The sequence below is a fragment of the Marmota monax genome, unplaced genomic scaffold (assembly GCF_021218885.2).
Source record: "Marmota monax isolate L192 unplaced genomic scaffold, Marmota_monax_Labrador192_F-V1.1 WCK01_AAM20220418_F8-fsc00245, whole genome shotgun sequence".
In the NCBI taxonomy this organism is placed as follows: Eukaryota; Metazoa; Chordata; class Mammalia; order Rodentia; family Sciuridae; genus Marmota; species Marmota monax.
In genome coordinates, this window is record NW_026693895.1 from 295,148 (window position 1) to 322,392 (window position 27,245).

The 27,245-nt window shown below is 41.7% G+C and overlaps 1 protein-coding gene across 1 annotated transcript in view; it reads left to right on the top strand.

Moving 5' to 3' along the window:
- The window catches only part of Acoxl (acyl-CoA oxidase like), a 326,620-nt gene that overhangs the window by 199,607 nt on the left and 99,768 nt on the right, over positions 1 to 27,245 (top strand). The window contains 1 exon segment of the mRNA XM_046462815.2: positions 19,968 to 20,077. Within this exon segment, the coding sequence (XP_046318771.1) occupies positions 19,968 to 20,077 (110 nt within the window).

A 27,245-nucleotide genomic window follows, 5' to 3' on the forward strand; every position in this document is an offset into this window, starting at 1 on the left:
AGAACCCTAAGTGGAAATAAAATTTCTGAGGGGAAAAGAGAATTTGTAACCAATGATTGGAGACTTCAACATATCACTCTCAGCAGCTGACAGAACTACCAGATAGAAAATCAGAAAACAGGTGGACAAACTGAACACATTTGAGCAACAGGACTTAATTAAGATGGACAGAACAATTCACCTAACAAGAGCAGAATGGGTGTTTCTCAAGCACTCAAGGAGCATTCACCAAGATAAACTATATCCTGAGCTATGAAATAAACCTTAAAATTAAAAAAATGATATGGAATATATTTTCTGACTATATGAAACTAAAATTATAACCAAAAGATAAAAGAAATGTTTCCAAATAATAGAAATGAAGCAACACATTTTTAAAAATCCTGAGGTCAAAAAGAAAGTCTCAAAAGAACTTTAATAATACATATAAGTGAGTAAAAATTATGACACAACATATCAAAATATGTGGGATACAGATAAAGCTGTGTTGAGAGGGAAGTTCATAGCACCAAAGGCTTACTTTAGAAAATAGGAAAAGTCTGAGGCTAGTCATCTGAGTTTCTACTTCAAGAAAATAGTGAATAAAGAACAAAATAAGTACAAACTAAGAACATGAAAGGTTATAATAAAGATATGAGTGCAGATTCATGAAATTGGAAGCAGGGGACTAGTAGAGAAAATATATGAAACAAAACAGGTTCTTTCAGAGGAAAAAAAATCAATAGAGTTGATAACACTCTAAAAAGAATGGTAAAGATAAAAAGTTTCAAATCACCAATATCAGAAGTGTAATTGTATATATTATTAGAGTTCATATAGTCATTAAAAGAATAATGAGAGAATATTATACAGTATCATTTGTAAATTTGATAACTTAGAAGAAATGGACTGAGATTCCTCAAAAGCCACCAACCACTCAAACTTAACAATGTTGAAATCAGCAACCTGAACAGGTCTGTAATATTAAAGTAATTCAATTTTAATAATAACAGAAAATCTCCTGAAGAAATCCTCAGACCTAGGTTTAGTTGGAGAATTCTAGCAAACATTTAAGGTATTTTAAACAATCTCCTCCAGAAAATAGGAATGAACACTTCTGAGCTCATTTTAGGGGCTGGGATTGCCCTGATACTAAAACTAAACAAAGTCAGTACAAAAACGGCAAAACTATATACCAATATCTCTCATGAACTTATATACAGAAATCCTCAACAACACTTTAGCAAGTTGAATCTGTCAGTGTATAAAATGAAATATGTACACTATAACCTGGGAAAATTTATTTCTGGTATGCAAGGTTGCCTCAATAAATGCAATTTACTCTATCAATAGATTAAAAAACAAAAATTTATATAATAGCTCTATACAGAAAAAATTTGACAAAACCCAACAGTCTTTCAAGATTAAAAACTCTTAGTAAACTAGGAAGCAAGGGAATTTCCTCAACCTAATAAAATTATGTATAAAACTTATAACTAATATCATGGTTAGTAGTAGAACACTGAATAATTTACTCCCAAAGTCAGGAAAAAGGCTCAAAAGTTGACTATTACCATTGTCATTCAACATATTGCTGGGAGTCTTAGTTGCAATAAGGCGGGAAAAATAAAATACGAGATTAGAAAGGAAGAAAAATTTTTAAAAATCCCTATTTGCCAATTACACAGTTGTCTACATGGAATATCCCAAAGAATGTTCAAAAAGACTACCAGAACTTACTGAGTTCAGCAAGATTCAGAATAAAGATTGATATACAAAAATCAATTGCTTTTCTATTTTTTTTTCTGAAAGAACTCAATGAGTTAATTTATTTATTTTTATTTTTTTTATTGGTTGTTCAAAACATTATAAAGCTCTTGACATATCATATTTCATACATTAGATTCAAGTTGGTTATGAACTCCCAATTTTACCCCAAATACAGATTGCAGAATCACATCGGTTACACATCCACATTTTTACATAATGCCCTATTAGTAACTGTTGTATTCTGCTACCTTTCCTATCCTCTACCATCCCCCCTCCCTCCCCTCCCATCTTCTCTCACTACCCCATCCACTGTAATTCATATCTCTCCTTGTTTATTTTCCCATTCCCCTCACAACCTCTTATATGTAATTTTGTATAACAATGAGGGTCTCCCTCCATTACCATGCAATTTCCCTTTTCTCTCCCTTTCCATCCCACCTCATGTATCTGTTTAATGTTAATCTTTTCTTCCTGCTCTTCCTCCCTGCTCTGTTCTTAGTTGCTCTCATTATATCAAAGAAGACATTTGGTATTTGTTTTTTAGGGATTGGCTAGCTTCACTAAGCATAATCTGCTCTAGTGCCATCCATTTCCCTGCAAATTCTATGATTTTGTCATTTTTCAGTGCTGCGTAATACTCCATGGTGTATAAATGCCACATTTTTTTTTATCCATTCATCTATTGAAGGGCATCTGGGTTGGTTCCACAGTCTAGCAATTGTGAATTGTGCTGCTATGAACATCGATGTAGCAGTATCCCTGTAGTACGCTCTTTTAAGGTCTTCAGGGAAAAGTCCAAGAAGGGCAATAGCTGGGTCAAATGGTGGTTCCATTCCCAGCTTTCCCAGGAATCTCCATACTGCTTTCCAGATTGGCCGCACCAGTTTGCGGTCCCACCAGCAATGTACAAGAGTACCCTTTTCCCCACATCCTCTCCAGCACTTGTTGTTGTTTGACTTTGCTTTTCTTTATACTTGTTGCGTTATATTTATACTTAGGCACTTCATTTTCTTTGGAACAATTGTAAATGATATTGTATTTTAAATTTCATTGTCCACATGTTCATGCTTTTCTATATACTAAACATGAACATGTGGACAATGAAATTTAAAATACAATACCATTTACAATTGTTCCAAAGAAAATGAAGTGCCTAAGTATAAATATAACACAACAAGTATAAGATTTATATGCTGAAAATCACAACACCTGCTAAAATATGTCAAAGAAGACCTAAATAGATGGAGAGACATACTATGTTCATAGATTAGAAAACTCTGCATGGGAAAGATGTAGTACTCTTCATATCTATAGATTTAATGTGTCAAAATTACAAAATAAGATTATTGTGGACAAGTTTATTCTAAAATTTACATGGAAAAGCACAAGACCTAAAACAGCTAAAATAAAATTCTGAAAAATAAGAATCAAGTAAGATGAATTACTCTATCAAACATTGAGACTCATTGATAACTATAGCAATCCATATGGTATATGGTGAAGAGATAAACACACAGATAAATGGAAGAGAAATTTCGGGGCCCCCAGAAATGGGCCCATAAAAATGGGACTTATTGATTTTATAAAATGAGAAGCAATTCAATAGAAGAAAGACAGTATTTTCAACAAGTAATACTGAATTAATTGGATACCCTGGGACAATAAAATGAACCTCAATCTAAGTCTCACACATTATTAAAAATTAACTCAAAATGGAATTATTGACTTAAATGTAACTTGTGAAATTATAGAACTTTTTAAAAAAATGTAGAAAAGAATTCTTGAGACCAAGAGCTAAAGAAAAAGCTATTTTAAACCTGACATTGGAAATATAGTTCATAACTAGAAAAATTGATAAACTGAACTTCATCAAATCTAAAACTTTTGTCCTGTGAAAGAGTCTACGATCTTTCTACTGTTGAATTTTGAGAGTTCTTTATATATGCTAGACCCAAGTCCTCTGTTGGACATATCATTGGCAAATATGTTCTCCCTGCCTTGCTTTTCTTTGATTAATTTCTTGAGAGTCGAAAGCATGGAATACAATTGATTGATGAATTCAGGGGGATGTAGCTGGAGGTGAAGTTATTTCTCTTGGCCAATTCTGAAGAGATGCTGGACCCAGGAACTGCCTGACAGCAGGTCTGCAGTATGCTACATCCAAGTACCTGACTACAGGAAGTACATCTGCCACAGCTCCCGACACCTGCTGTGGGTAGAACACTCAAGCCCAGGAAGGGCTTGGACACCTTGAGACCAAGATCCTAGATGCGTTCACTTAGAGATGGGGGGTGAATCAGCCTGTTGCTTGTCATCAGTGGACACACACTGTGTGCCCTGCTGTGCTCCCAAAGTTTTCAAGCCACCTGGCATCCAGAATCAATGCCAGTACCATGGCAGGGCTGTACCATGCCACAGCCTGCACCATTCAGCTGCCCTTATTCTTATGTGTTGGGATCCACCCACCCTAGAGAGGCTGCCCCCTCTGTACTGGATTCTGCTTTGGTTCTCCTAGCTGAAGTCAAGAGGGGAACATCAGGAGACTAGAGGCAGAAAATAGCGAGTGAGTTTCACAGTATTCTGGTATTACCTACAGGGCTTGCACTTCTTACCCTGAAGTGAAACTCTTGCAATCCTAGAGCTCCTAACGATGTTGGGGCTGCTGGTCCAAGACGGGGAAGATGTGTTTTCCATTTCCTGCAGGCTTTCTTTTAAGCCAAATGGAAGGTTTTCTGACCCTTTCATTATTTCCCAGGGCAGAGGCTGTAAGCCTTTGGTGAAATTTAATTACATCCTCCACCAAATCCAATTATGACCTACACCCATGAAATCCCATTATAAATTTATTTTGCTTCATTAGAGATACATCAAGACAGGTCCCCTCCTAATCCTTTCTGGCAGATCTCCTAAAGAATGTTACTCAGAGGCTTTGCATATATTGTTCATCACCCTGCAGTGCACATACACAAAAATGCAAATGACCTACTGTTAACTTACTTAATGACCAAGCAGGGGCACCTTCTTGCTGCCTGGTCAGAATGCTTGTGTTGTAGACTTGTGCCTCAGAGCTGCTGATATCAAGTATGTGTGCTTGCTGGCTGGAAGCTTGGCAGAGGTGCTACTAAGCCTGATGTCCTGAAAGCAAAGAGTATTTCTCCAAACAAGTGAGCACTGGGTCATTCTAGTGCCAGATATAACAGGCAGCCATGAGAACAAAACCTCTTGTACTTTTTCCATGTTTAAAACTCCAGATCTTAGACTCAGCCAAGATGTAGTGTTAGGACAGGCCTTGATGCAGGGGCTGAGGAGGCCAGCCCTCCTTGCTGGCCTGAGCTGTGCTGTGCAGCAGACCCACAGAAGCTATCAAGTAGTAGTGGGGTGTTAGCCATTGATCTTTTGTAGTTTCATTTAAACTTAAATTGAAGGGGAGGGGGAAGAAAAACGATTGAGTTGTTATCAGTTTTTCTATAAGAAAGCAGATTATATAGGGATCTTAAAACCCTGAGGGTATTTTCCTAAAGATATTCAGAGAATGAACAATCAATCATTATCAGATACATTTTTTCCTTATTTGCAATGTTTACAATGAAAAAATTCGAACAAATTTCAAGACAAAAGTTAGGAGACTAGTATAATTAAAAATAACAGTGCAACAAAAAGTTAGGAGGCTAGTACCATCAAAATCTGGGCCCACCTGTTTTCATCACAGGTCAACAGTGTTGTCATATTAAAATTTCTACTTTCTTACCACCTATGCACGAGTGTGAGTGTGAGTGTGAGTGTGTGTGTGTGTGTGTGTATGTGCATGTGCATGCATACACAAAGCCATTTAGAAGTGTATTGTAGACATCAAGACACTTCATCCCTAACAATTTTAACATTTGTGTTCTAAAATTAAGGGCCTTTTCTTATAAAACCATCATCACACTTAAAAAATGAACAGTAATTCCATATGATCTAATAAATTCATCAGTCATGATGAATCAAAAACAGCATGAAAAAGAAAGTGCCAAGTGGACAAAGAGAACAACTGGAACTAGAGGAAGAAAAGCAACTGCACGAATTACTACCTGTAAGAGACCTGTGATGCTATTGAACAAGAACAGCCTGCTATGAAAAAGGGCATTCAGAGAATCCTAAAATGCCTTGCAAATTAGAAGCACACAATTGCAAAACAGACAGACAAAACCAAAATCTAATCTGAGGGTTAAAGGACCAATTTGAGAAAAGTTCCCGATTTGAAGACCAGGAAGAACAAGGGAAAAGGAATGAAAGGGCAAGAGATATGAATGATGGGTCCAGGGGATCTGTGACATTCATGAGAGAGGGAGCTGAGAATGTAGCCAGGCAGGCAAAACCAGAGATCTAAATAACGAGTTTCCCAGATCTGAAGACAGGCACAAGCCTCAGGCATGGTGGAACCCACTGGAAAAGATCAGAGCCTTCAAAGAGCCTGGTAAGGACAAAGAAGGGCCCCAAGGCTCAGGCCAAGACATGTTAGATCACTTACTTAAAAGGGAGAGTCAGATTGACCTCAGGCCTCCCAGCAGCAGTACCAAGGATGCATGGCCCTTCTCAGCTCAATGTACCCTGGGGATTTTGTTCAAGTTCAGATTTTGGGGTAGGGAACTGTGCATTGCCAGCAAGCACCTCAGTGATGCCCCATGACTGCTGGCCTGTGGACCACACTTTGGAGGCAAGGGTCTGGAGTAACATTTAGAGTCCAGAGGGAAGTTATAGCAAAAGCAAAATTTCATAGCTAGTTGAATTACCAAAGAAATAAGAGGCAAAATAAAGACAGATTTTCAAATGCTAAAGAAGTTTACCTGCCATGAATTTGCTGAAAAAATATTACTTGTGAATGAATTTCAGAAAAGCAGAAAAGGAAACAAGAATTTACATATTTATTTGAAATTGTTGTATTTTCATTAACATATATAATTGTACATATTAATGGATTTCAATATGATATTTCAATATATGCATACAGTATGCACTGATCAAATTCAGCTTCCCTTTACCCACCCACCTTCCCAACCTCTAGTGATCACTTTTCTACATTCCTATCATCTTTTTTTTTTTTTTTTTAGCTTCTATGTATGAGGCAGAATACATACCATTTACCTTTCTGTGTCTGGCTTATTTCATTGAATATAATGCTCTTCAGTCCCCTCCATTTTGTTACAAATGATAGTTTTCATCTTCTTTAATGATGAAAATTATTCCTGTATGTGTGTGTGTATGTGTGTGTGTTTGTGTGCTTGCACACTCGGATGCACAATCCATTTATCCATTGATGGGCACATAGATTGATTCAATATTTTAGTTATGAACAGTGCAGTAATAAGTATGGGTATACAGTTATGTTTTTGGTATGCTGATTTCATGTTTTTTGGATATATACCCAGAAGAGGGACATTGGATCATATGGTAGATACATTCTTAATCTTTTAAAGAACCTTCATACTGTTCTCTGTAGTGGGTAATCTAATTTACATCCTCACCAACAGTGTGTGAGCGTTCTTTTTTCTCCCTATCCATATATTTTTTAAATTTTTTGATAGCAGCCATTCTAGCTGGGTGAGATGGTATCTCATGGCAGTTTTGATTTGCATTCCTGGTGGCTCATGATATTGAGCATTTTTCATGTATTTGCTGGCCATTTTATTTCTTCTTTTGAGAAGTGTTTATTCAAATGTTTTGCCTATTTTTAATCATGGTTAATACTCCTTGTTCTGATGAATAGAAATTATTTTCTCTGGCTCTGTAGGTTGTTTCTACACTTTGTTGGCTGTTACTTTCGCTGCACAGAAGGTATCTAATTTGACGTAATCCCATTTCTCTATTTTTCCTTTTGATTCCTCTGCTTTTAGGGTTACATTAAAAAAATATCATGGCCTATACCAATGTCTTGAAATCTTTCCCCTATGTTTTCATATAGTAGTTTTAGGACTTGCAGTTAGGTTTTTGTTCCATTTTGAGTTGATTTTTATACAGAGTGAGAGATGGGGGTCAAATTATCTCTGTAGATGATATGATTCTATACATAGAAAAAAAACTAAAGGCTCCACCAAAAGATTATTAGAAGTAATAAATGAATTCAGCAAAGCTGCCGTACATACAAAAATAAGTAGCATTTTATACACTAATAACGAGATTGCTGAGAAAGAAATCTTGAAAGCAATTTCATTCACAATATGAAAATTCCAAAACACTGATGAAAGAAAATGAAGAAGAAACACACAGAAAAGAAAAAACTTCCCGTGTTCATGGATTAGCAAAATTAATATTGTTAAAATGTCCATGCTATTCAAAACAATTCACAGACTCAGTGAAATCTGCATCAAAATACTAATAAAGTTTTTCACAGAACTAGAAAAAAAAAAAAAAAACAATGCTTCAATTCATATGGAAGCCCAACCCAAGCCATCGTGAACAAAAGCGCAAAGGTGAAGGCATCCCAGCAGCTGAGGTCAGTACATCCACAGAGCACAGCAGCTAAAGCAGCATGGAGATGGGATAAAAATGACACACAGGCCCTGGAACAGCATAGAGATACCAAAATAACCCCCACGTCTTCAGCCAAATGATCCTCAGCAAAGGTGACCAAACCAGACCCTGGAGAAGGGACAGTCTCTGATAAATGGCGCTGGGAAAACTGGACGTCCATGTGCAGAAGGAATGAAGAATTTAAGAGACAATGTACTTCCTGGAGCTGACCCAAGAAGAGTCTGCATAAAGAAACACCTGGATGGTGGGCACAAGGCAGCAGAAACCTGTTAGTCCAAATTAGACCCGGAAGGCTCAGAGGTCAGGAGCATGGCCTGAGGAGGAAGTGGTTTCCAATTCAGCACTTAGCATGATTAGGAAACAGGAAGATGGTGGTGGGGTGGTGGAAAAAGTGCATGTCTCTTCTTGAAATAAAAGAAAGAAAAGCCCACCAGGACTCCAGGGAAAACAGAAGCTCTCAAAAACAGCTACTTCACCATGTGACCCAGCTGTCCCCCTCCTTGGTCTATACCCAGAGGACTTAAAAACAGCATACTACAGTGACACAGCCACATCAATGTTTATAGCAGCACAACTCACAATAGCTAAACTGTGGAACCAACCTAGATGCCCTTCAATAAATAAAGAAACTGTGGTATGTATACTCAATGGAATATTACTTAGCAATAAAAGAGAATAAAATTATGACATTTGCAGGTAAATGGATGGAGTTAGAGAATATTATGCTAGGCAAAGTAAACCAGTCCCAAAAAACCAAAGGCCAAATGATTTCTCTGATAAATGGATGCTCATCCATAATGGGGTGGGGGGGGGAGCATGAGATGAATGGAGGAACTTTGGATGGGGCAAAGGGGAGGTGGGAAGGGGGCATGGGGTAGGAAAGATGGTGGAATGAGACAGACATCATCGCCCTAGGTACATGTATGATTGCACAAATGGTGTGACCCTACTTTGGGTACAACCAGAAGTCAAAAATTGTGCTCCGTTTGTGTACAATGAATCGAATAGCACTGTCATGTATAACTGATTAGAACAAATAAATAAATTTTAAAAACCCAACTGCTCCAACCACAGAGCAAACTAAAACAGGGTGCAAGAACCTTGAACCTCTGCTTCTTCTAGGAGAACAACTACTGAAAACTGGAAGGGGTGCTGGAGGCAAGGGGTTGGCCGGGACACTTTTTACTTGTGACCCACCATTTAATTTGGTTTTGAATTTTTAAAATCAGTGGATTTGAAGCCATTAAAATATAGTGTCTTTCTTAATATGAAGTAGGGGAGGGAGAAGGAATGAAGAGTAACAAAGAAGGGAAATCCTGTCCCAGAGGACAAAGTAATACAACACACACATACACCACACACACCACACAACACAACCCACACACACCACACAACACACACATACACACCACATACCACACAAGACACACACACCAAACACACCACACAACACATACATACACACAAGATACACACAACACACACACACACACACACACACACACTAGTCTTCCAGTCTAAACACTCCACCGCTGGGGAGTGCCAAAGTCCTCAAAGGACACTGGCACCTGGAATAAGCCCCAGGACCAGTCTGGTCATGACAATAAATGAGGCAGGACCTTGAGCTGGAGGACTCATGTTCCCTCTGCATCAGGAAGGGCCCTCACAGCAGTTCTGAGAGAACATTCTCCGCAGCTCTCTGGCTGCAGGTGAGCCTCAGTGATCAGCAGGTGGAGATGTTGAGATGCCAGAGGGAAGACGTGCAGGTGCCTGGGACACCAGAGGTGAATGAAGGTCAGGGCACCCAGACGCCTGGCCAGGGAGCCTGCTCAGCTCCTCAGGGCAGAGCTTCAGAGGGCCATGGGGCTGGGGGACAGCTCTGCACCCCGGAAGATCAGCAGCCTCCCTTGTCCCCAGGCCTTCTGGAGGCCCGAGGACCTGCCTAAGCCAGCAGAGCCAGGGAAGAGTTCAAGGGACCTTCCCTAGGACCTGGAAGTGACACCTGAAGTACCTATAGTGATAGCGGGGGGGGGGGGGGGGGGGGGGCGGGGAATTAGGCGGAGGCCAGAGGTGTGTGGAAGGAGGCTCAAGGGCAGACAGAGCCTGGTTGGTGATGGGGTTGATGGCCAGGGCAGGGAGGGGGACAGGGCGGCCACAAGCATGTGGGGACTGAGGTCTAGCTATCCGAGAGCAGCAGTGCCCTGCCAGGGCAGAGGCATTGCAAATGTGGGAAGAGGGGGCTTGAAAATCTGTTTGGGGGAGAGAATTGATTGAAAGCATTTCTAAAATGTGAACATTCAATTTGGGTGGACTTTGGGATTGTCTTTAAAAAGCTGACCAAGGTGGTTTGAGCAGACATTCTGTTTTTCTGAATCCATTGACCCCTATGCAGAGCTGACACTAAGTTTTTTCAAAACCAGATGTGGCTGCATCTAAATATTTAAAGCTCCCTTCAGGGCCTCCATGTCTGAGCTTTCGGAAAAAGGGAGCCTTCTGAATCTGGGCCACTTGTTTATCTTTACTTCTCCTAGCTTCTCAGAGCGATGCCTTCCTTTTCGGTGCAAATTCTGAGTTTGGCCACGAGATTAAATGAGATCGCATTGCTGTGCAAACTGGCAAACATGAGTTCTTGACAAAAATGCATTAATTGTGTGTTTTAATTCTGATGCTGATCTAAGCAGAAATAGTCTAAAAGGGGGTTTCATTGGGATAAGAGCCATGTAACCAGGACCTCAGAGGGGCTTCCAGCCTTGGTCTTTGTACAGTTGTCCCCCTTTATCCAAGGGGCTGCCTTCCGAGACCCCCAGCCGGTGCCTGAACCATGTGCCGTGCTAATCCTGGGTATACTGCTTGTTCTTCTACGTACACACCTATGAGAAAGCTTCATTTATATGTTAGGCCCAGTAATAGCAATAATAATAACTAAAAATAATAAAATGATAGAAATATACTTTAATAGAAGTTATTTAATTGGAACTGTTTATTACTAGAATTTTCCATTTGATGTTTTTGGACCATAGCTCACCACGGGGAACTGAAGCTTGGGAAGTGAGACTGTGGATAAGGGGGACTATGTATCTATAAGCTGTTGGCACCAAATAACATCACCTTGATGGCCTGGAGCCAATGAGGAGGAAAATGTAGATTTTGTAGAACCATAAAAAAGTGTGCCCAGTGAAGGGCACTGGATGGTAGGATGTGCTGCTGGAGGGTGGGTGGCAAGGCCACGGAGAGAAGTGGTGGAGGGAGTCCTGTCCCCAGCACAGAGCCAGCACCACCCCAGGGACCCGCACAGAGCTGGCTGGGCCTGGAGTGGGGGCAGCCTGCCATCCGCTATTAGGACTGTTAATCTGAATCTCACTTGGTTTGTAGTTTCACTTGTATTTAATTTCATAGTTTATAGTTGAACAAGAGTTATAAACACAAGGTGTTTATATCTGGTTTTGTATTTGAACATGTTTAAGTAACATTAATTTGAAACAACTTCAGTCAACATGGGGGAGGGTTTTCCTCCTTGGGGAGGGCTTTCTGAGTTACTCAAGTTGCAGAAAACTTCATAGGATTTATTTTTTAATGTGTTCCTCATTGCCATTTATTTATTTTGTTGTAGATATAAAATTTTAGTTACTTTTTCTTTTCAATAATAACTTTTTTTTTTTAAGTGCTCTAGGAACATCTTTTCCAACTGCCCTGAGCAGTTGGATGCTGTTGTGATCGTGGCCAGGGCATGAGAGTCAGGAGGGGACTGACACTTCATGTACCCCAGGGAACTTGCTGGAAGTGAGGGAGAGTGGGGCGGGAAGGAGCAGGGGAGGGGGGGGTAGGGTGGGGGTTGGGAAACCACCTGCGCACATCAGTCTTGGGAGTTCAGTGGGGACCTGTTGTCAGTGTGTAATGTCCCAGTAACATGGATAAAACCACCAGAACACCTGTGGTCCTCCATGGCCCTCCATGGTGACACCAGTGAAGCTCAGTGACCCCAGTCAAGCTCGATGGCCCATCTGTCCTTCAGGCCCAAGCTTCTTTTCAGAGGTCAACTCCGCTGAACTGACCCTGGAATGCTTTTTGGGTCTGTGTCTCAGAGTAGATGCTGCAAGCTCTGGGGAAAGACAGGGCTTCGGGGAAGACTTTGGGGGGTGGGCAGTGCCTACACTGTGTAGGAGGCTGGGTGAGTGCCACACATTTTCTATTTCTTTGGTAGGAGGTTGGAGGGTAGCTGTGCTCTGGAGCAGCCCCTGTACTGGGCTCAGGCCATTCATCAGGGTAGGCGATGGCAAGGGGCAGGGCTGGGGCAAGGGCTCACTCCAGGCTTCTCTTAGCAGCTGTATGGGACTTTGGAAGAGGCCCACACCAGGGCTAGGCAGGGCCTTAGATTACTGTCGCAGTCCTGGGAGGCTCAGAGAATGGAGGGTACCTGAACAAACAGAGGGTCCTCACCCCCTCCAGCTCCACCAGCAGCTGCCTTGAGGGAAATGGGTTCAGATTCCCAGAATTTCCATTTTTCCAAGAGAAGACGAGCACACTATTTTTAATGGGAAATAGCTAAGGGTCCGGGGGGAGCCTGGAGATCAAACAAAACTCGTCTGTGGGGAGGGATGAGTCTCGCACCCAGTAGGTACATGCCCTTTACCGACTGCTAACTCTTCTCAGTGTTCCTACTCTGGACAACTTGGCCCTAGAAACCTGTGGAGGGTTTGGTGCCCCCTGGGGAGAGGCAAGGACCACGAGTGGGCTCACAAGTTTCCATCCTTCCTCAGGTCCAGAGCACTCATGGGGGATTGCTTCTAATAACTGGCGGTCCCCAGGCTGGTCCCTCCAGGAGGCTACAGAGGCGCTGGAGGAAGGACGTGGGGTCACCCACACTGACTAACCTTGAAGTCCCAGGCAAGACTAGCCTCTGAGGGCAACAGCCTGCACCTGCAAGATGGGGGCATCATTGCGCCTCACAGGGTTATAGTAATTATTACCAAAAGTTTGCCCCTTGTTCCTGATGCCACTCTAATAACAAGGACATGTGACAGGGGTTCACTTGATACTTTGACTATATGCCTATGGCTTTGAAACTTATACTTTTTTTCTTTTTCCCAAACCTCCTCTCTGATCTTCTTTTCCCTAAACTTTTCCTTCCTGATCTCCTCCCTGATCTTCTCTGATATTCTTTTCTCTAAAATTCTCCTCCCTGATCTTCATTTCCCTGATCTTCTCCTCCCTAATCGTATTTTCTCTGAATCACCTCTGTAAAAGCCCCTGTTCCTGCTGATGGGCAGAATCTCCTTTGCTGGCAAATCAATAAACCTTCTTTTCCTTTTTCTCAAAACCTGTCTTCATTACTGGATTGGCATCAGTTACGGATGCAGTTTTAAGAAAAAGGCAAAGAACTTTTTTTGCTTTGCTAGCAAAGGAGAACCATAGGGTGCTCCTGCCCCAGAGGCTATGATTCTGCCCTTCCATCAGGGGGAGCAGGGGGCTTTAAAAGAGGTGAGTCGAGGCTACATTCCAGTGTTTTCTGTTGGAGTGTAATTCACTTGTTAATTTGGGAGAGAGTCATTTCTGAGATTTCTGGTGCCATCCCTGAATTACTTCTGTTCCTGTGATGGGTGTGTGCTCAAGGACAGATCACTCTGCCTAGGAGGGAAAAGAAAGGTAATCCTTTTTTTTTTTTTCTGAAATCAGGGAGTGAAAGATAGGGAGGGAGGGAGAGAGAGAAGAAGAGAAAGAAACGTGTCCATTTTAAAAATAAGTCGCAGTGCCAGAGCAGCGAGGGCTATATTCCAAGCATAAAGTGGACCCCTGTATCATAATCACTCCCATAGCATGCTTAGCACATAGTAGGGGCACAATTAAGGCTGTTTGTGGCACTAGATTACTAGTTCTTTCCTCCACACCGAACACAGCTCAAGCCCCTGTGCCCCATGAACTAGCCGGGTCAAGTTCTAAGCAGGGGAGCCAAGTGCTACGCGGCCGTGCTGAGGGAGAGAGCCCGGCTGTGGCAGGAGGACTGCTGAATGCGGTCCAGGTGTGTGGATGGGGAACAGAGGGGAGGAGAGACCCAAGGAAGGGACAAGGAGCTGGAAGAACGTCTGTCCCCATGGTCTGCTGCTACCAGTCTCCCCTCCAGACCTAGAGACATGAAACCACAATCACTTTGTGGTGTGTACAGATTCTGCAGGTCAAAAGCTATAACTAACAAGGGTCATCAAACCCCACCCTCACACACAACTACAATGCACCAATAAAATATGGGTGGGGGGAGAGCTTCGTGGGTGCTAGCCATGGGCTCCTTACAACCACTCAAGTCTGCCCCGCAGCAGGAAAGCAGCCATGACCCAGTGAAATGAGCAGGCCCCATGGTGTGGTGTTCCCAAAAACTTCGTTCATGACAGGAAAAAAAAAATAAAAAGAAACAGCAGAGGTGGCCCATCTGGTAGCCTCCCGCCCTCTGTGTCAGCCTTTGTGCCTTTCAAGGTCAGCCCTGAAGGCAGGTCCTCCCCATCGCTGCCCCTGCTCAGGTGCAGAGCTGACCCACTGTGCCCACTGTGCTTTGGCTTTACCTGTTACCATGGCACGAACATGTGGAGCTCTCTGTTCCTGCCTGTCTGCCCAGCCGCTGTCTGTCCCTGCCTTCTCTTCATACCCCAGTGCCCAGTGCCGAGCCTGGCATATAGTAGGTGCTGTTTAGGTGTAGGATTATTAAGAGCATGGACTCTGGGTTTAAGTCCCAGCCCTTCCACTTCTTGGCTGTGCAGATCCTGCTTAACTTCTAGCCCTGAGCTGTCTCTTGTGGGCCACAGGGTGACTCTATTAGCTCCCCAAAGTTGTCACAGGGTTAAATTAGTTATTCCATCTAAAAAGAGTTGGAACACAGCTCAGCCTTAGTACATGCTCAGAATGCCTATACACAGTATGTGCTTCATAAATGTAGCAAAACAAAGGAAGGAAACCCCAAAAGAAAACACTTTCATTGTCCAATTGGGAATAAAAATTGAAAAGATAAGTTAAATTGGGTCCAGATTTGACTAAAAATAGCAACAAAAAACTAACCACTCTTAAATTCAATTGAACTATGTATAAATTTTTCTGGGCCTAAACATTTTTTTTCCTTTGTTTAAAAATGAAATCTATGTTTAAGGCCCAGCGATTACTCGGAGCATCATATATGCTGGTTTATAAGTTAAAGTAGTCTTTCTTTCTCTTCTCCTGGGCTCTTTTCTCTCCCTCCTCCCCCTCCCCCTTCCTCTTCCTCTTCTTCCTCACCCCCTCTCTTGTCTCTTCTTGCTAGGGAATTATTAAATATTCTCTTCTATGAACTGTTACCTTGGGATACCCAGCATCTAAGAGAAGTGAACACTAAATTGGGTGCTGGAGAATCATGCCTCTTGGTCTTTTTTTGATCTTTGCATCCCTGGGTGGCCCCTGGCCTGCCTTGCATTGTTCCAGATACAGCAAATAAAAATATAGACACCCTAAGACATTCATATTTCAGGTAAACAACAAATAATTTGTTAGTGTATGTCCTGTGCAATATTTGGCTGCCCAAATATTACTAGGGTGTCCTGTGTTTACTGTGGCAATCTCACTGGAGCCTCCAGGACAGGGCCGGCCTCGTGCTGTGGCTCAGGCCCTGCTCAGTTGACTGCTCTGCCCTTACTGTCTGAAATGCTCAATCATTTTTTGACAAAAGGCTCCCCATTTTAATTTTGTATGGGATCCTCAATTATGTAGCTGGCCCTGCTTCAGCCTTGGAAACAAACTCTCCTTGTTAGACTTTTTTTTGGGGGGGATACTGGGGATTGAACTCAGGGGCACTTGACCACTGAGCCACATCCCCAGCCCTGTTTTGTGTTTTATTTAGAGACAGGGTCTCACAGTTGCTTAGTGCCTTGCTTTTTCTGAGGCTGCCTTTGAACTTGCAATCTTCCTGTCTCAGCCTCCCCAGCTGCTGAGATTACAGGTGTGCACCACCCTGCCCAGCCCTTGTTGGACTTCTTAATCCAAGTCTCACTGTACCTGGCATAAAGCAGGGGAATACTTAGTGTATAGAAATGCTGGTTGCCTCCTAGATGTCTTGAAAAGTGATTTGACTTAAAACCACTTTTATTGGTGTTACACAGTCCGTGCTGCATGATGCATATGACGTTGATTATGAACGTAGGCTTCTGATGTCATCATTCTGCACAGTTGCCACACTCATCGCTTCCAAATGTCAGCTACAGATGAACTTGATTTCTCCTGCAGATGGGGCCTTCCTTTAAAGAGAAGGTGGTGGCTGTTCTCGTTGCTCAGGTGACCTCTAGTTCTCTTAAGGAAAGGGCTCCATCAGGCTGAGGTTGTGACTCAGAGGTAGAGCACTCACCTACCATGCGTAAAGCATGGGTTCGATCCTCAGCACCACATAAAAATAAATAAAGATAATGTGACAACCTATAACTATAAATAAATAAATAAATAAAACTTAAAAGAAAAGAAAGAGCTTCTGAGCAGGTATACCAGAAAATGAAGAATTCGGGACCAGAAAACCATAGAAACAGCTGCAGAGGCATCCCCCAGGAGAGAAAGCACATCCCAGATCGTCTCAAGGAAGTCTGGCATGCCCTAGATCCCAGCCTTAGCGGAGGATGTAATCACTGCAAAAAAACTAACGTTTCATTTTTAAAAAGGACTTACTCTGAGGTTCATTTTAACTCATGAAATATTGACTACAACTAAAATTCCCATGAATAAAAATGTTAGTGAGTTTCCTGGTTTTGACAATCACTTTTGTTATATAGGAGATTATTTTTGGTGGAATCTAGGTGGTGGTGGCTAGAGAGGATGTCTTTGTAATATTTTAATTTTGCAACTTCTGGTAAGTCTGATAATTTAAAATAGAAAGTTAACGTACACACACATGTGTTTGTATGTATGTGTGTGTGTGTATATATATATATACACATACATATGTGTCATATGTGTGTGTATAACCAGTATGCTATAATGCTATATTCAGTAATACATCTAAAAGATAAAAACAAATGCCTCTTCCCATTGCAAGCTCTGTCTAGATGCTCCCTGATCTATTTTTGCCTCCTCCTGGTAGTTTGTCTAAGTCCTGGGTCTAGAGATGGCAACCTAGACCTCATGGTAACTGATGGTTTCAGTCACTTACCTTTCATGATGGGGCCTCGACAGCAGAAAACACCTCCTCTTAAAAATCATGTTGGCTTGTCTCATGACCTAAAAAAGAAGCAAACACCCCCAATGGGTTATCTTGTCATGTAGGCCAGGACCCAGCTTCTCTCAAATTAGCACCTGAACTTGATTGTTATGTCATTCTAATTTTAATACTAATTGGAGTGAGCTAATTTTCCCAGTTTAAGTTGCTTAAATCAGAAAGGTGGAAATGACCATGAGGGAGATTTTAAGGGATGGAATGTACCAGATGAGATTCTGAAAACAGGAAGAGGACTCCTCAGCTCCCAACTCTGTGGTGCCTGTCTGGGGATACAAGGAGGGACACTTGACCCTCCCAGTGCTTAGCTTCTGGGTGGCAGGTAGACCACACACCAGCAAAGAAGTGGTGCTGTGTCCTCAGGTAGCAGCAATTGCTACCAAGAAAAATGGAATGAGAGAAAACTATGGAGGATGGAAATCAGAGAAAGTCATTGCTCAATGCTTGGAATAAGGTTGCTTTTATGGAGGTTTTTTTAATAGAGAGAGAAGGGTTGGAGCATTATACACCTAATAGATTAGCAGGAATAAAGAAGTGGACATGTCAATCCTGGTGAGAAATTAGTGAAGCTGAACTTGACTGCCATATCACGTTAATTTCAGCCCTAGTTAAAGTTCATTCCTTTTCCTACTTTCCCCACTGTTGGCAGTGTTTGATTTTCACACTTATTTTGTATAGCAACAACCATAAAAAATGTTCTTATTCTTTGATGCGTATTCAGTGACGTGCAATCCCATGGGATCTAATGCATTACCAGAGATACCTAGTAACACTCCCTTTACTATCCTGAAATAAAATCATGGATCATAAAATCCCTCTAGAGACATAATTTTCAGAATTCGAGGCAATACTTCAAAGAAATCAAAGAGAAATAATTTATAATAAAGCAAAAAGAAAAATCACGGTAAGACATTCCCGTGCCTGCCTCCACACACAGGATTACCAAGGCAACCTCAAATGGGGACTGAAGCCCAGGCCTAAGGACCCTTGGCAGCAGGGAACGTTGCAGGTTTCCATGGAAATGGGAAAGGAGAGAATGGCCAGAAACACCTGTATCTTCATGGGGAGGGGAGTTAATCCTTCCATGGCCCTGGGACTAGAGAGCCTGACAGCCTCCGTGTCACTGCGTCAGGCCCTGGGCTCTCACTAGCCTGCTACTTATCTGGATATATTGATGTCAAGGTTATTGACAGTGTAAAATTGGAAAGAACCTAAGTGTCTTACTGAATGGGAAATGTTTAATTAGCATGATTTATTCAAACAAAGAACACTATATAGCTATTAAACAGCTAAGTAGAATCCTATATAGCAATGCAAACCCAAAATACCACATGATATACTATTAAATGATAGCATATATAAAATTTTATATAATTTCTATAAAACCATTTATACAGTGAATAAGGGAATTCTAAAAATAATAACCAAAAGAGAACGAACTAGCACTCTATTGATTAGTTAATAAATCACCCCAAACTTAGTACTTTGAGACAACAGTTTGTTAGCGCATAGTTCTGTACACCAGCAGTTTGGGCTGGGCTTACTCTTGGGGAGGCTGGTTGCAGGCAGCTGGGTCAAGGTAGCCTCACTTGCGTCAGTCTGTCAGTGAGTGAGCCATAGACATCTTTGAACAAAAACCATGCAGTATTTTAGGCCCGAATTGTATCTTTAAAGCTGCTGACGGGGCGGGGGGGGGGGTGGTATAGATGGCTTAATTTGGACAGTTTAATACTATTCTCTAAAGGCCTAATTAATCAGAGAATGTCAAAGGCAAAGAAGAGAACAGACTGGCCATCTGATCTGCAGAAGGCAGGCAGCTTTCATCGGACATGTCAGTGAAAGTATTCGGTTCCAGGACCAATGTTGAGGCTGAGGCAGGCAGGAGGCCTAGCTAGTTAGAAGTCAGCTGTGGGGGGAATCGGAGTGGTGGGTAAATGTTGAGAGCCGCAGCTGGAAGTTTGCTGGGGATACAAACTTCCAGCTGCCAGCTGATGATTGGCTCACAGTGGCCCCAGCAAACTTCTAGCTGCCAACTGATTGGCTCCTCTGCGGTGATGCTCATTGGGCTGTTTCCCCGCCCTTTTAGACCACGGAGCTGCTCATTGGGGGACTTATTTTGGTTCCGCCCACGTGACCCAGCCAATAGTCCTCAAGAGCAGGAGGAGTGGGGGAGGTTGAGAGGCTTGTGGGAAGCCGGTGGCGGCAGTTGGGCTCTGAAGGTTTTTCCTGAGGAGCTGTGTGGTTTGGTGTGTGTGGTTCTAAAAATAAAGTTCGTTTCTTTTGACAAGTGGCTCCTGAATTGTGCCCAGCCAGACTGCGGCATTTAAACACGAGGCATTTGCCATGGGCACTGGAGGTCCCTGGAAGGGAGGGGTCTTTCTCTTGATTCCTTCCAAGGAGTTGCTCATAGGGAGTCTGCTTTATCCAGCGGCAATATTTACAGGTGCTCTGGCCTCTCTACCTTTCTGAGCATGGCTGATGAGGACTGAACTCTGCACAGGTGGTGGCCCGGGAACTGCTGGCTCAGTACACCAAACAGCAACAAGACCATCCACTCTCTGGCCTGCTGTGGAGCTGGGTGGCGTCTGTGAGTGACAAGCTGAGGACCAGGTATGTGTATCGCTCAGGGTGTCCTTGTCACCTGCCTTCAATATCTTATTATCCAACCTAAGTTTGCAAAATCTTGACATGCTCAACTTACTCTGGTGTGAAATTTTTTACCATCTAATGTACACAAAAATGTGAATATGTAAATTGAATGCTTCTGCAACCTCTGACCAATGTAAGAATTCAGACAATGCTGATTTTCTTCTTTCTCCTCATGCACCTTCTTTCTCCTCATACACCCACTGCTCCTTTTAACCCTCAAGCCACATTAAGTAGGTTTTTATTTCCATTTCATCAATGAGGAAACTGAGGCACGGAGGTTAAGTATTTGCTCATGGTTGCATGGCTAATGAATGGCAGAGCTGGAATTTGATGCTACACGCAGGATACATGGTTTCAGGATGTTTTCATCATATTTATCAGTTTTTTTATCTTAGCATTGTCTGTAAGTTCTGAAGATAAGGCATAATATATGCTATATCAGGGACTTCCTGTTTTCGCTCAATATTTTGTTTCTATGGTTTACCCAAGTTGTTATATGTGGCCAAGAATTGTCATAACATCACAAAATAGTCCATCATATATATATATATATATATATATATATATATACACACATACATACACCATAATTGGCTAATCCATTCTAATCTCCAGTATTTGCAGACCCTATAGGTGTTTGCAACATTTTTATATTTTGCACAAAGTTGTTACAAAAAATCTTGCTCATGTTTTCTGGGAAACCCACAAGAGTTTGTACAGGGCTTTCAAACGTAGTTGACATGATCTAGAGTCAAAAATGCATTTCAATCATCACAACACCCAGAGCACTCCACCCCAGACAACTGAAGCAAACTTTCCAGGAAACAGTGCCGACCTGTCCTGCTACTCATGATACTGTCTGGTATTTTTAAATTTTATTTTTTAGAACATTGGATAGCAATCTTTTAAATGGATTTCATGGCCCATCAGTGATTTGCAACCTGTTGTTTGAAAAACATTCCTCTAGGGTAGATATCACCCAGAAGTGGGCTTGTTATTGTGGAATATGCCAATCTTCAACTTTACTAGACAGTGACAAGGTATTTTTCAAAGTGGTTTTACAAGTCTACCCTCTTACCAGAAGCACACATTCTGTAGAGCCACAGCCGATCCTCCCCAGCACTTGATTTTCTTAACAGATTTCCTAAGTTTTCTCAATGCAACATAAAAAATGATCTCCTATCAGGATTTTAAATCGCATTTTCCTTATTACTTCTAAGGCATACCGTGTTTTCCCCTCTTCATTTTCCTTATGTTTTTCTTCTTTGATGAAATGCCTCTTCATGTTTTTGCCCAATTTTTTTTTTCTATTTTGTGTGTGTATGTCTCATCTTAATGATTCTGAGGGGTTCTTTTTTCTATGTCATTATAGATGCTACAACTATCTTTTCCCAGTTAGTGGCTTTTCTTATACTTTCTTTGTGGTATCTTTGGATGAATGCAAATTCCTGAATTATAACAATTTAAGTTAAGATTATAAATTCTTAAATTATAATTCACCCTTTTCTTTGATATTCAACACTGTCTTTATTGTCATGAAATATGAATTTTTTTGTTTTGAGAGTTTCACATTTCATGTTTAATTCCTGAATTCATTGGAAAATTTTGCATATGCTTTGAGGAAGGGATCTAATTCCATTTTTTTCTCAATTTTTGGAGTTGTTTGTTGTTCCAGTGCCATTTAATAAACTAACCATCTTGACCTAGTTATTGGCAATACTCACTTTGGCATTTGTCAAATTTCCATACACATGTGGGAGTCCATTTGGGGGTTATTTTGTTCCTAGAGAGATTGTATATTTTTGACACAACAAACAGGTTATAATTACCCTGTCTTTATGATAAAATATTACTCCATTATTATATCTGAAACACAATTTAGAATTATGTATTTCCCTATAGGTACACACACACACACACACACACACACATATATATAAATTACGTATTTAGAATTTTGTATTTCCCTATAGGTATTGATATCAGTTTGTCAAATTCCTCCAAAAGAAAACAACAGTCTTGTATACTAAAGGCAGTGTTGTAAGACTGAATGTATATTATTATGATTGGATGTAAGGTGTCCCCCAGAAGCTCATGTGTGAGACAAAGCAAAGTTTAGAGGAGAAATGGTTGTGTTATGGGAGCCTTAACCCAATCAGTGAGTGAATGCCCTGACAGGATGAACTAAGTGGTACCTGAATGTAGTAGGGTGTAGCTGGAGGAGGGAGTATTGGAGTGTGCCTTTGGGTATATATTTTGTATCTGGCAAGTGGAATCTCCCCCCCGCCCCCACCACCCGCCACTTTCTGATTATCATGTGAGCTGCTTCCCTCCACCACACCCTTCTGCCATGAGGAATTGAGACAGCTGCCTATGGATTCAGACCCCTGAAACTGTGAGCCCCTAATGAACTTTTCCTCCTCTACAATTGTTCTGGTTGGGTCTGTTAGTCACAGCAGCAAAAAAGCCGAATAAAACATGTATGAAGTACCCAGAGTACTCAAATTAACAAAGATAGAAAATTGATTATAGGGGCTAAGAGAGATGTATAGCCATTGCTTAATGGATCCAGGTTTCAGTTTAGAGTGATGAAGTCCTAGAAAGGAATGAAGGATCCACCAAAATGATTAACATGACAAATGCTTCCATATGTTTATTTTACCACAGTTTTGAAAACTTGCTAAAATTTTCCTTGAAATGTATTCAATCTATGGATTTGCAGAAAATTTAACATGTAAATACTTTTCTTATTTATTTTGTAAATAAAACAGATATTTTTTCTCAAAGGTTTTAATCTTCTAAGAATCTTCTAGGGTTGTACAATTTTACCCGTACATAGTATATCCTCTGATAGATTTTTAAAAAATATTTATCTTTAAAAATTTTTTTTTCAGTTGTAGATGGACACAATACCTTTATTTTGTTTATTTTTATGTGGTGCTGGGATCAAACCTAGTGCCTCATGCATGCACGGCAAGTGCTCTACCCCTGAGCCACAACCCCAGCCCCCTTTTGATAGATTTATCATTGTTTTGTTGTTGTTAAGAGAATTTTTTAACTCTATTTTTGCTGTTGCAGTTGACTTTTCTTTCTTCTTCTTCTTCTTCTCTCTCTCTCTCTTTTTTTTTTTTTTTTTTGTACCCTGGATTGAACCCAGGGGCGTTTAGCCACTGAGCCACATCCCCAGACCTTTTTATTTGTTTAGTTTTTATTTTGAGATAGGGCCTTTCCAAGTTGCTGAGGCTGGCTTTGAATTTGTGATCTTCCTGCCTCAGCCTCCAGAGCTACTGGGATTATAGGCCAGTGCCACCATGACTTGCTGCAGCTGGCTTTTCTAAATAAATCTGACTGTAAAAATTTTCTTCCAAATGTATCTATAGATTCTTTGGTTCCCCCCCACAGGCAATCATACCATCTGCAAATCATGATTTTCTATTTCTTCCTTTTCAGTTGTTTTTCTTTTATCCTTTTCACATCTTACTGCAAGGCCAGGAACTTTGGTGCAATTGGATTAGAAGTAGACACAGAAGGTGTTTGTTTGTCTAGTTCCTGGTTTAAAAAGATGAGTTTCACTGTTAAAAATGTTGGCTGGAGCTTTTGCTAGATACGCTTGTTACCTAAAGAAGCTCCATTTCTTATTTTTAACACATTTGCGTTATTATAGATGATGAATTTTTCAAATGAATTTGCATTTATTGAAATGATCCTACCTTTCTGTATTCTGTTAATTTGATAAATGACCTGTCAGTCTCCTGGTGCTGAACTACCCTGACATTCTGGGGAGATCCTTGGCTTTCTCAGGCTGCGTTATCATCTTCATGTTCCTGGGGCTTGGCTTATTCGAAAGGGAGCGGTTTTATACTTATTGGCTCATAATTTTCCGTTCTTCAACGTCCCTGGTTTAGATTTGTGTCAAGGTTTTACTAGTCTCCTGGAGCTAGTTTGGGAGTGCTTTCTCATTCTGTGGAAGAATTCAATTATTTGAAAATGATCTGCACTTGGGGGAATATTTTAAACTATCAGTTTAATTCATTTCATTATTTTAGAACTGTTTAGGCTTTTCCTCTTGTGTAAGTTTTAGTAATTGTACTTTTCTGGGAATTTATCCACTTGGTGCAAGGGTTTTCATACTATTCTGATTATCCTTTGAACTTCTGCGGGATCTGTGGCTACGTCCCCTTTGTCCTCCATAGAATTATCTCCAGCACCTTCTCGCTTCTCTGCTGCTGCTGCTCAGTATCACCAGATGAGTTTTGGTTTATTGTTACTATTATTATTATTTTTCAGACCACCGACTGTTCCCTTTGTTGATCCTCTCTGTTGTACCTTGTTGTCTATTTCATCTTTTTACATCTATAAATATGTCATCTCTTTCATTCTACTTTTGGAGAGCTTACTGTGTTTCTTTTGTGTATTTTTTAAAATATATTATTTTTTATTTGGAAGCAAACACAAAATGATTACTCTCTCAATCCCAATGTATTGAGCTAATTTCCAGAGGATCTATTCATGAGACAATACCGTAATGCAGTCCTGATTAAAAACATGGAAAATACAATAAATGTTTATATGGGACTTTTCGTAACCATGGGGGCGAAGTGAAATTTAGAAATCCATAGTCCCTTCTCTTCTTTCTATTTAAAAAGTTGCTGCTCAGGCTTCTGTTTATTCCAACCATGGTTTATCTTAAAGCTTGAAAACACGAGTTCCCACATCCCTGGACTATTTTGCTGAAGTTTCTGTTAGCTTTATGTCTCAATTGGTTCTCGCACACTGAAGAAACTCGGTGCATCTTTTTAAACATTTCTAGCCCTGAGTGGGCATTGTATAGCACTGATGGTTTTCTCTCCAACTTATTAGTTTGAAAATTTTCCAGTATAGGAGGAGTCAAAGGACTCGCACAGTTCTCCAGCAGAGTTGGTTTCTTCCTTTCAGGAAACTTGTTCCCCAACTGGTCACAAATCATCTGCTCTTTCATTTCTTTTCCAGAGAGCACAGCAGGGCTTGTTTCCATCATTTGGAAAGCACGACGTACTCTCACACATATGCAAATCTATATTCCTAGCAAATTTTCCAGGACAGATTTGAGATGTGCCAAAGGCAGTATTCCAATTGTAAATATTTGGAAAGTTCTAGCCCATTTATTTTTGTCTCAGTTATTAACCTCCAAAACAGTACACATGGCTCCCCCACACATCCGGGTCCTGCTCATTCACTCCCTCTGTGCTTATCTACTTAAATCCCCACGCTTTACTTACCCTGATTTTTACGTGAAGGAAGGAATTGTCATGGACACATTTCCAGCTCTCTCTGTCGCTGGCCACTGCCCCACACTTGGACACAGCAGGACCTGGGCTGAAACCCCTCCAAGTGAGCAGCCCTTTGCAGGGCCACCCAGAGGCTACCCCTCATTTGGGCTGTGAGGGGATTAGTCTTTGTCCTAGAAAGACCCCATGAGACCAGGTGCTGCTTGGCACCTGAGAGGGCAGTCCCTGGCTCTGCGGACAGCGCCACTCCACCCCTGCTCATCCCAGGGAATGCGGCCTCCCTCTGTCCCCAGGGAGCCTGCCACTGTCCTCCTCACTGCTCTCACCAGCCCAGGGATCCCAAAGAGGTGGTGAGTGTTGAGCAAAGTCAAGATCCTGTCCTGCACTCCTGGGCCTTTCCATATTATGAATATTTTCAAATATTCAGCAAAGTTGAAAGGCTTTTACAGTGTGTCTTTCGCTGGGTGTTGGGGGGAACCTGTCATGGAGAGGCTACTGTGAGCACATAACTGTTCTTGCCAAACCACCATCACACATACACAGTCACGTGCCACTCGATGACAGGGACGTGCACTGAGAAACACGGCGGCTGGCAGCCTTGCCGTAGTGTGAACATCGCGGGGCACTGTGTGAACCTTTTGGTAGGTCTGGACCCAGCAGTGGCCTTGGGGCAGTGAGAGGCAGGAGGCCCCTGCTGGTGGGACTACACATGCACAGCAGCTGACTTTCCACGGTGCACCCAGACAGCTGTGAGAACGTAGGAGAGCAAGTCCGCAAGCCAGGACCAGAGGTTTCCCACCAGGATCCAGGATTGGGTACTGCACATGGTAATATGTGCTTTTAAAGGACTGGCAGGCGGCACATGTGTTTACACCAGTGTCCCCACACACGTGAGTGATGTGCTACAGCCTTATGATGGCTGTGATGTCACTAGGCCACAGGAATCAGCTCCACTGATGCTGTGGGATAATCAGCTAGGCAGTCCATCATTGACTGAAATGTCCTCATGCAGCACATGACCATTTCTCCATGCATCAGTCCCTGGCTCCTGTGTCCATTCTCCTTCTCCTTATGATGCATTTCAAGGTAAACTGCAGGCATGGCCAGATCTCTAAATAATCCAGCAGGGACATCATTCACTCAAGTTCAACATTTGGCTGTGGTTCTCTTTGTTCTTCTGCAGAAAATTTACATGCAGTGAAATGTACATTTGTTCTGCATTCACTGAGTTTTGATAAATGCACACCTCTCTGGAACCAACACTCCTGTTAAGGGCTAGTCCATCACTGATCACTCCAGAAAGTTCTCTCTGTACCTCTCAGTCAATGACCACCACTCCAAATGAAGCCATCACTCTGATATTTTCCCATTGCAGGTGAGATTTTCCTGTCCTAGAAGTTCACATAAGGGGAACATAGAGTCTGACCTCCTTTGCAGTGGGCTCAGGAACCCCGCAAGATCCTTTTGGAGATTCTCTATGGTATCACGTGTCTTTGTCCTTTTGATTGCTGAGGAGTGGTATTTTACTTCATGGATTCTCTGGGATTTGTTTTCTATTCTCTCATGATGAGTAGACACCTGAAATGTTCCCACTGGGTGTTCCAGTACAGTAAGTAGAACAGCCATGGACACCTCTAGTAAGCCTCTGTGAACACTTGTTTTGTCTCTCTTGGGCAAATACGTGTGGAATCACTAGTTATAGCATAGGTATTTGTTTAGCTGTATGAGAAATGGAGAGAATTTCTCCTGAAGGGCTTTACCATGGCAGAGGTGTGAGGCTCCAGTCTCTCTACATCCCTAGCGACATTGGATGTCCGTGTCATTAGTCATCCTGGTTTATGTATATTGCGACCTCACTGTGG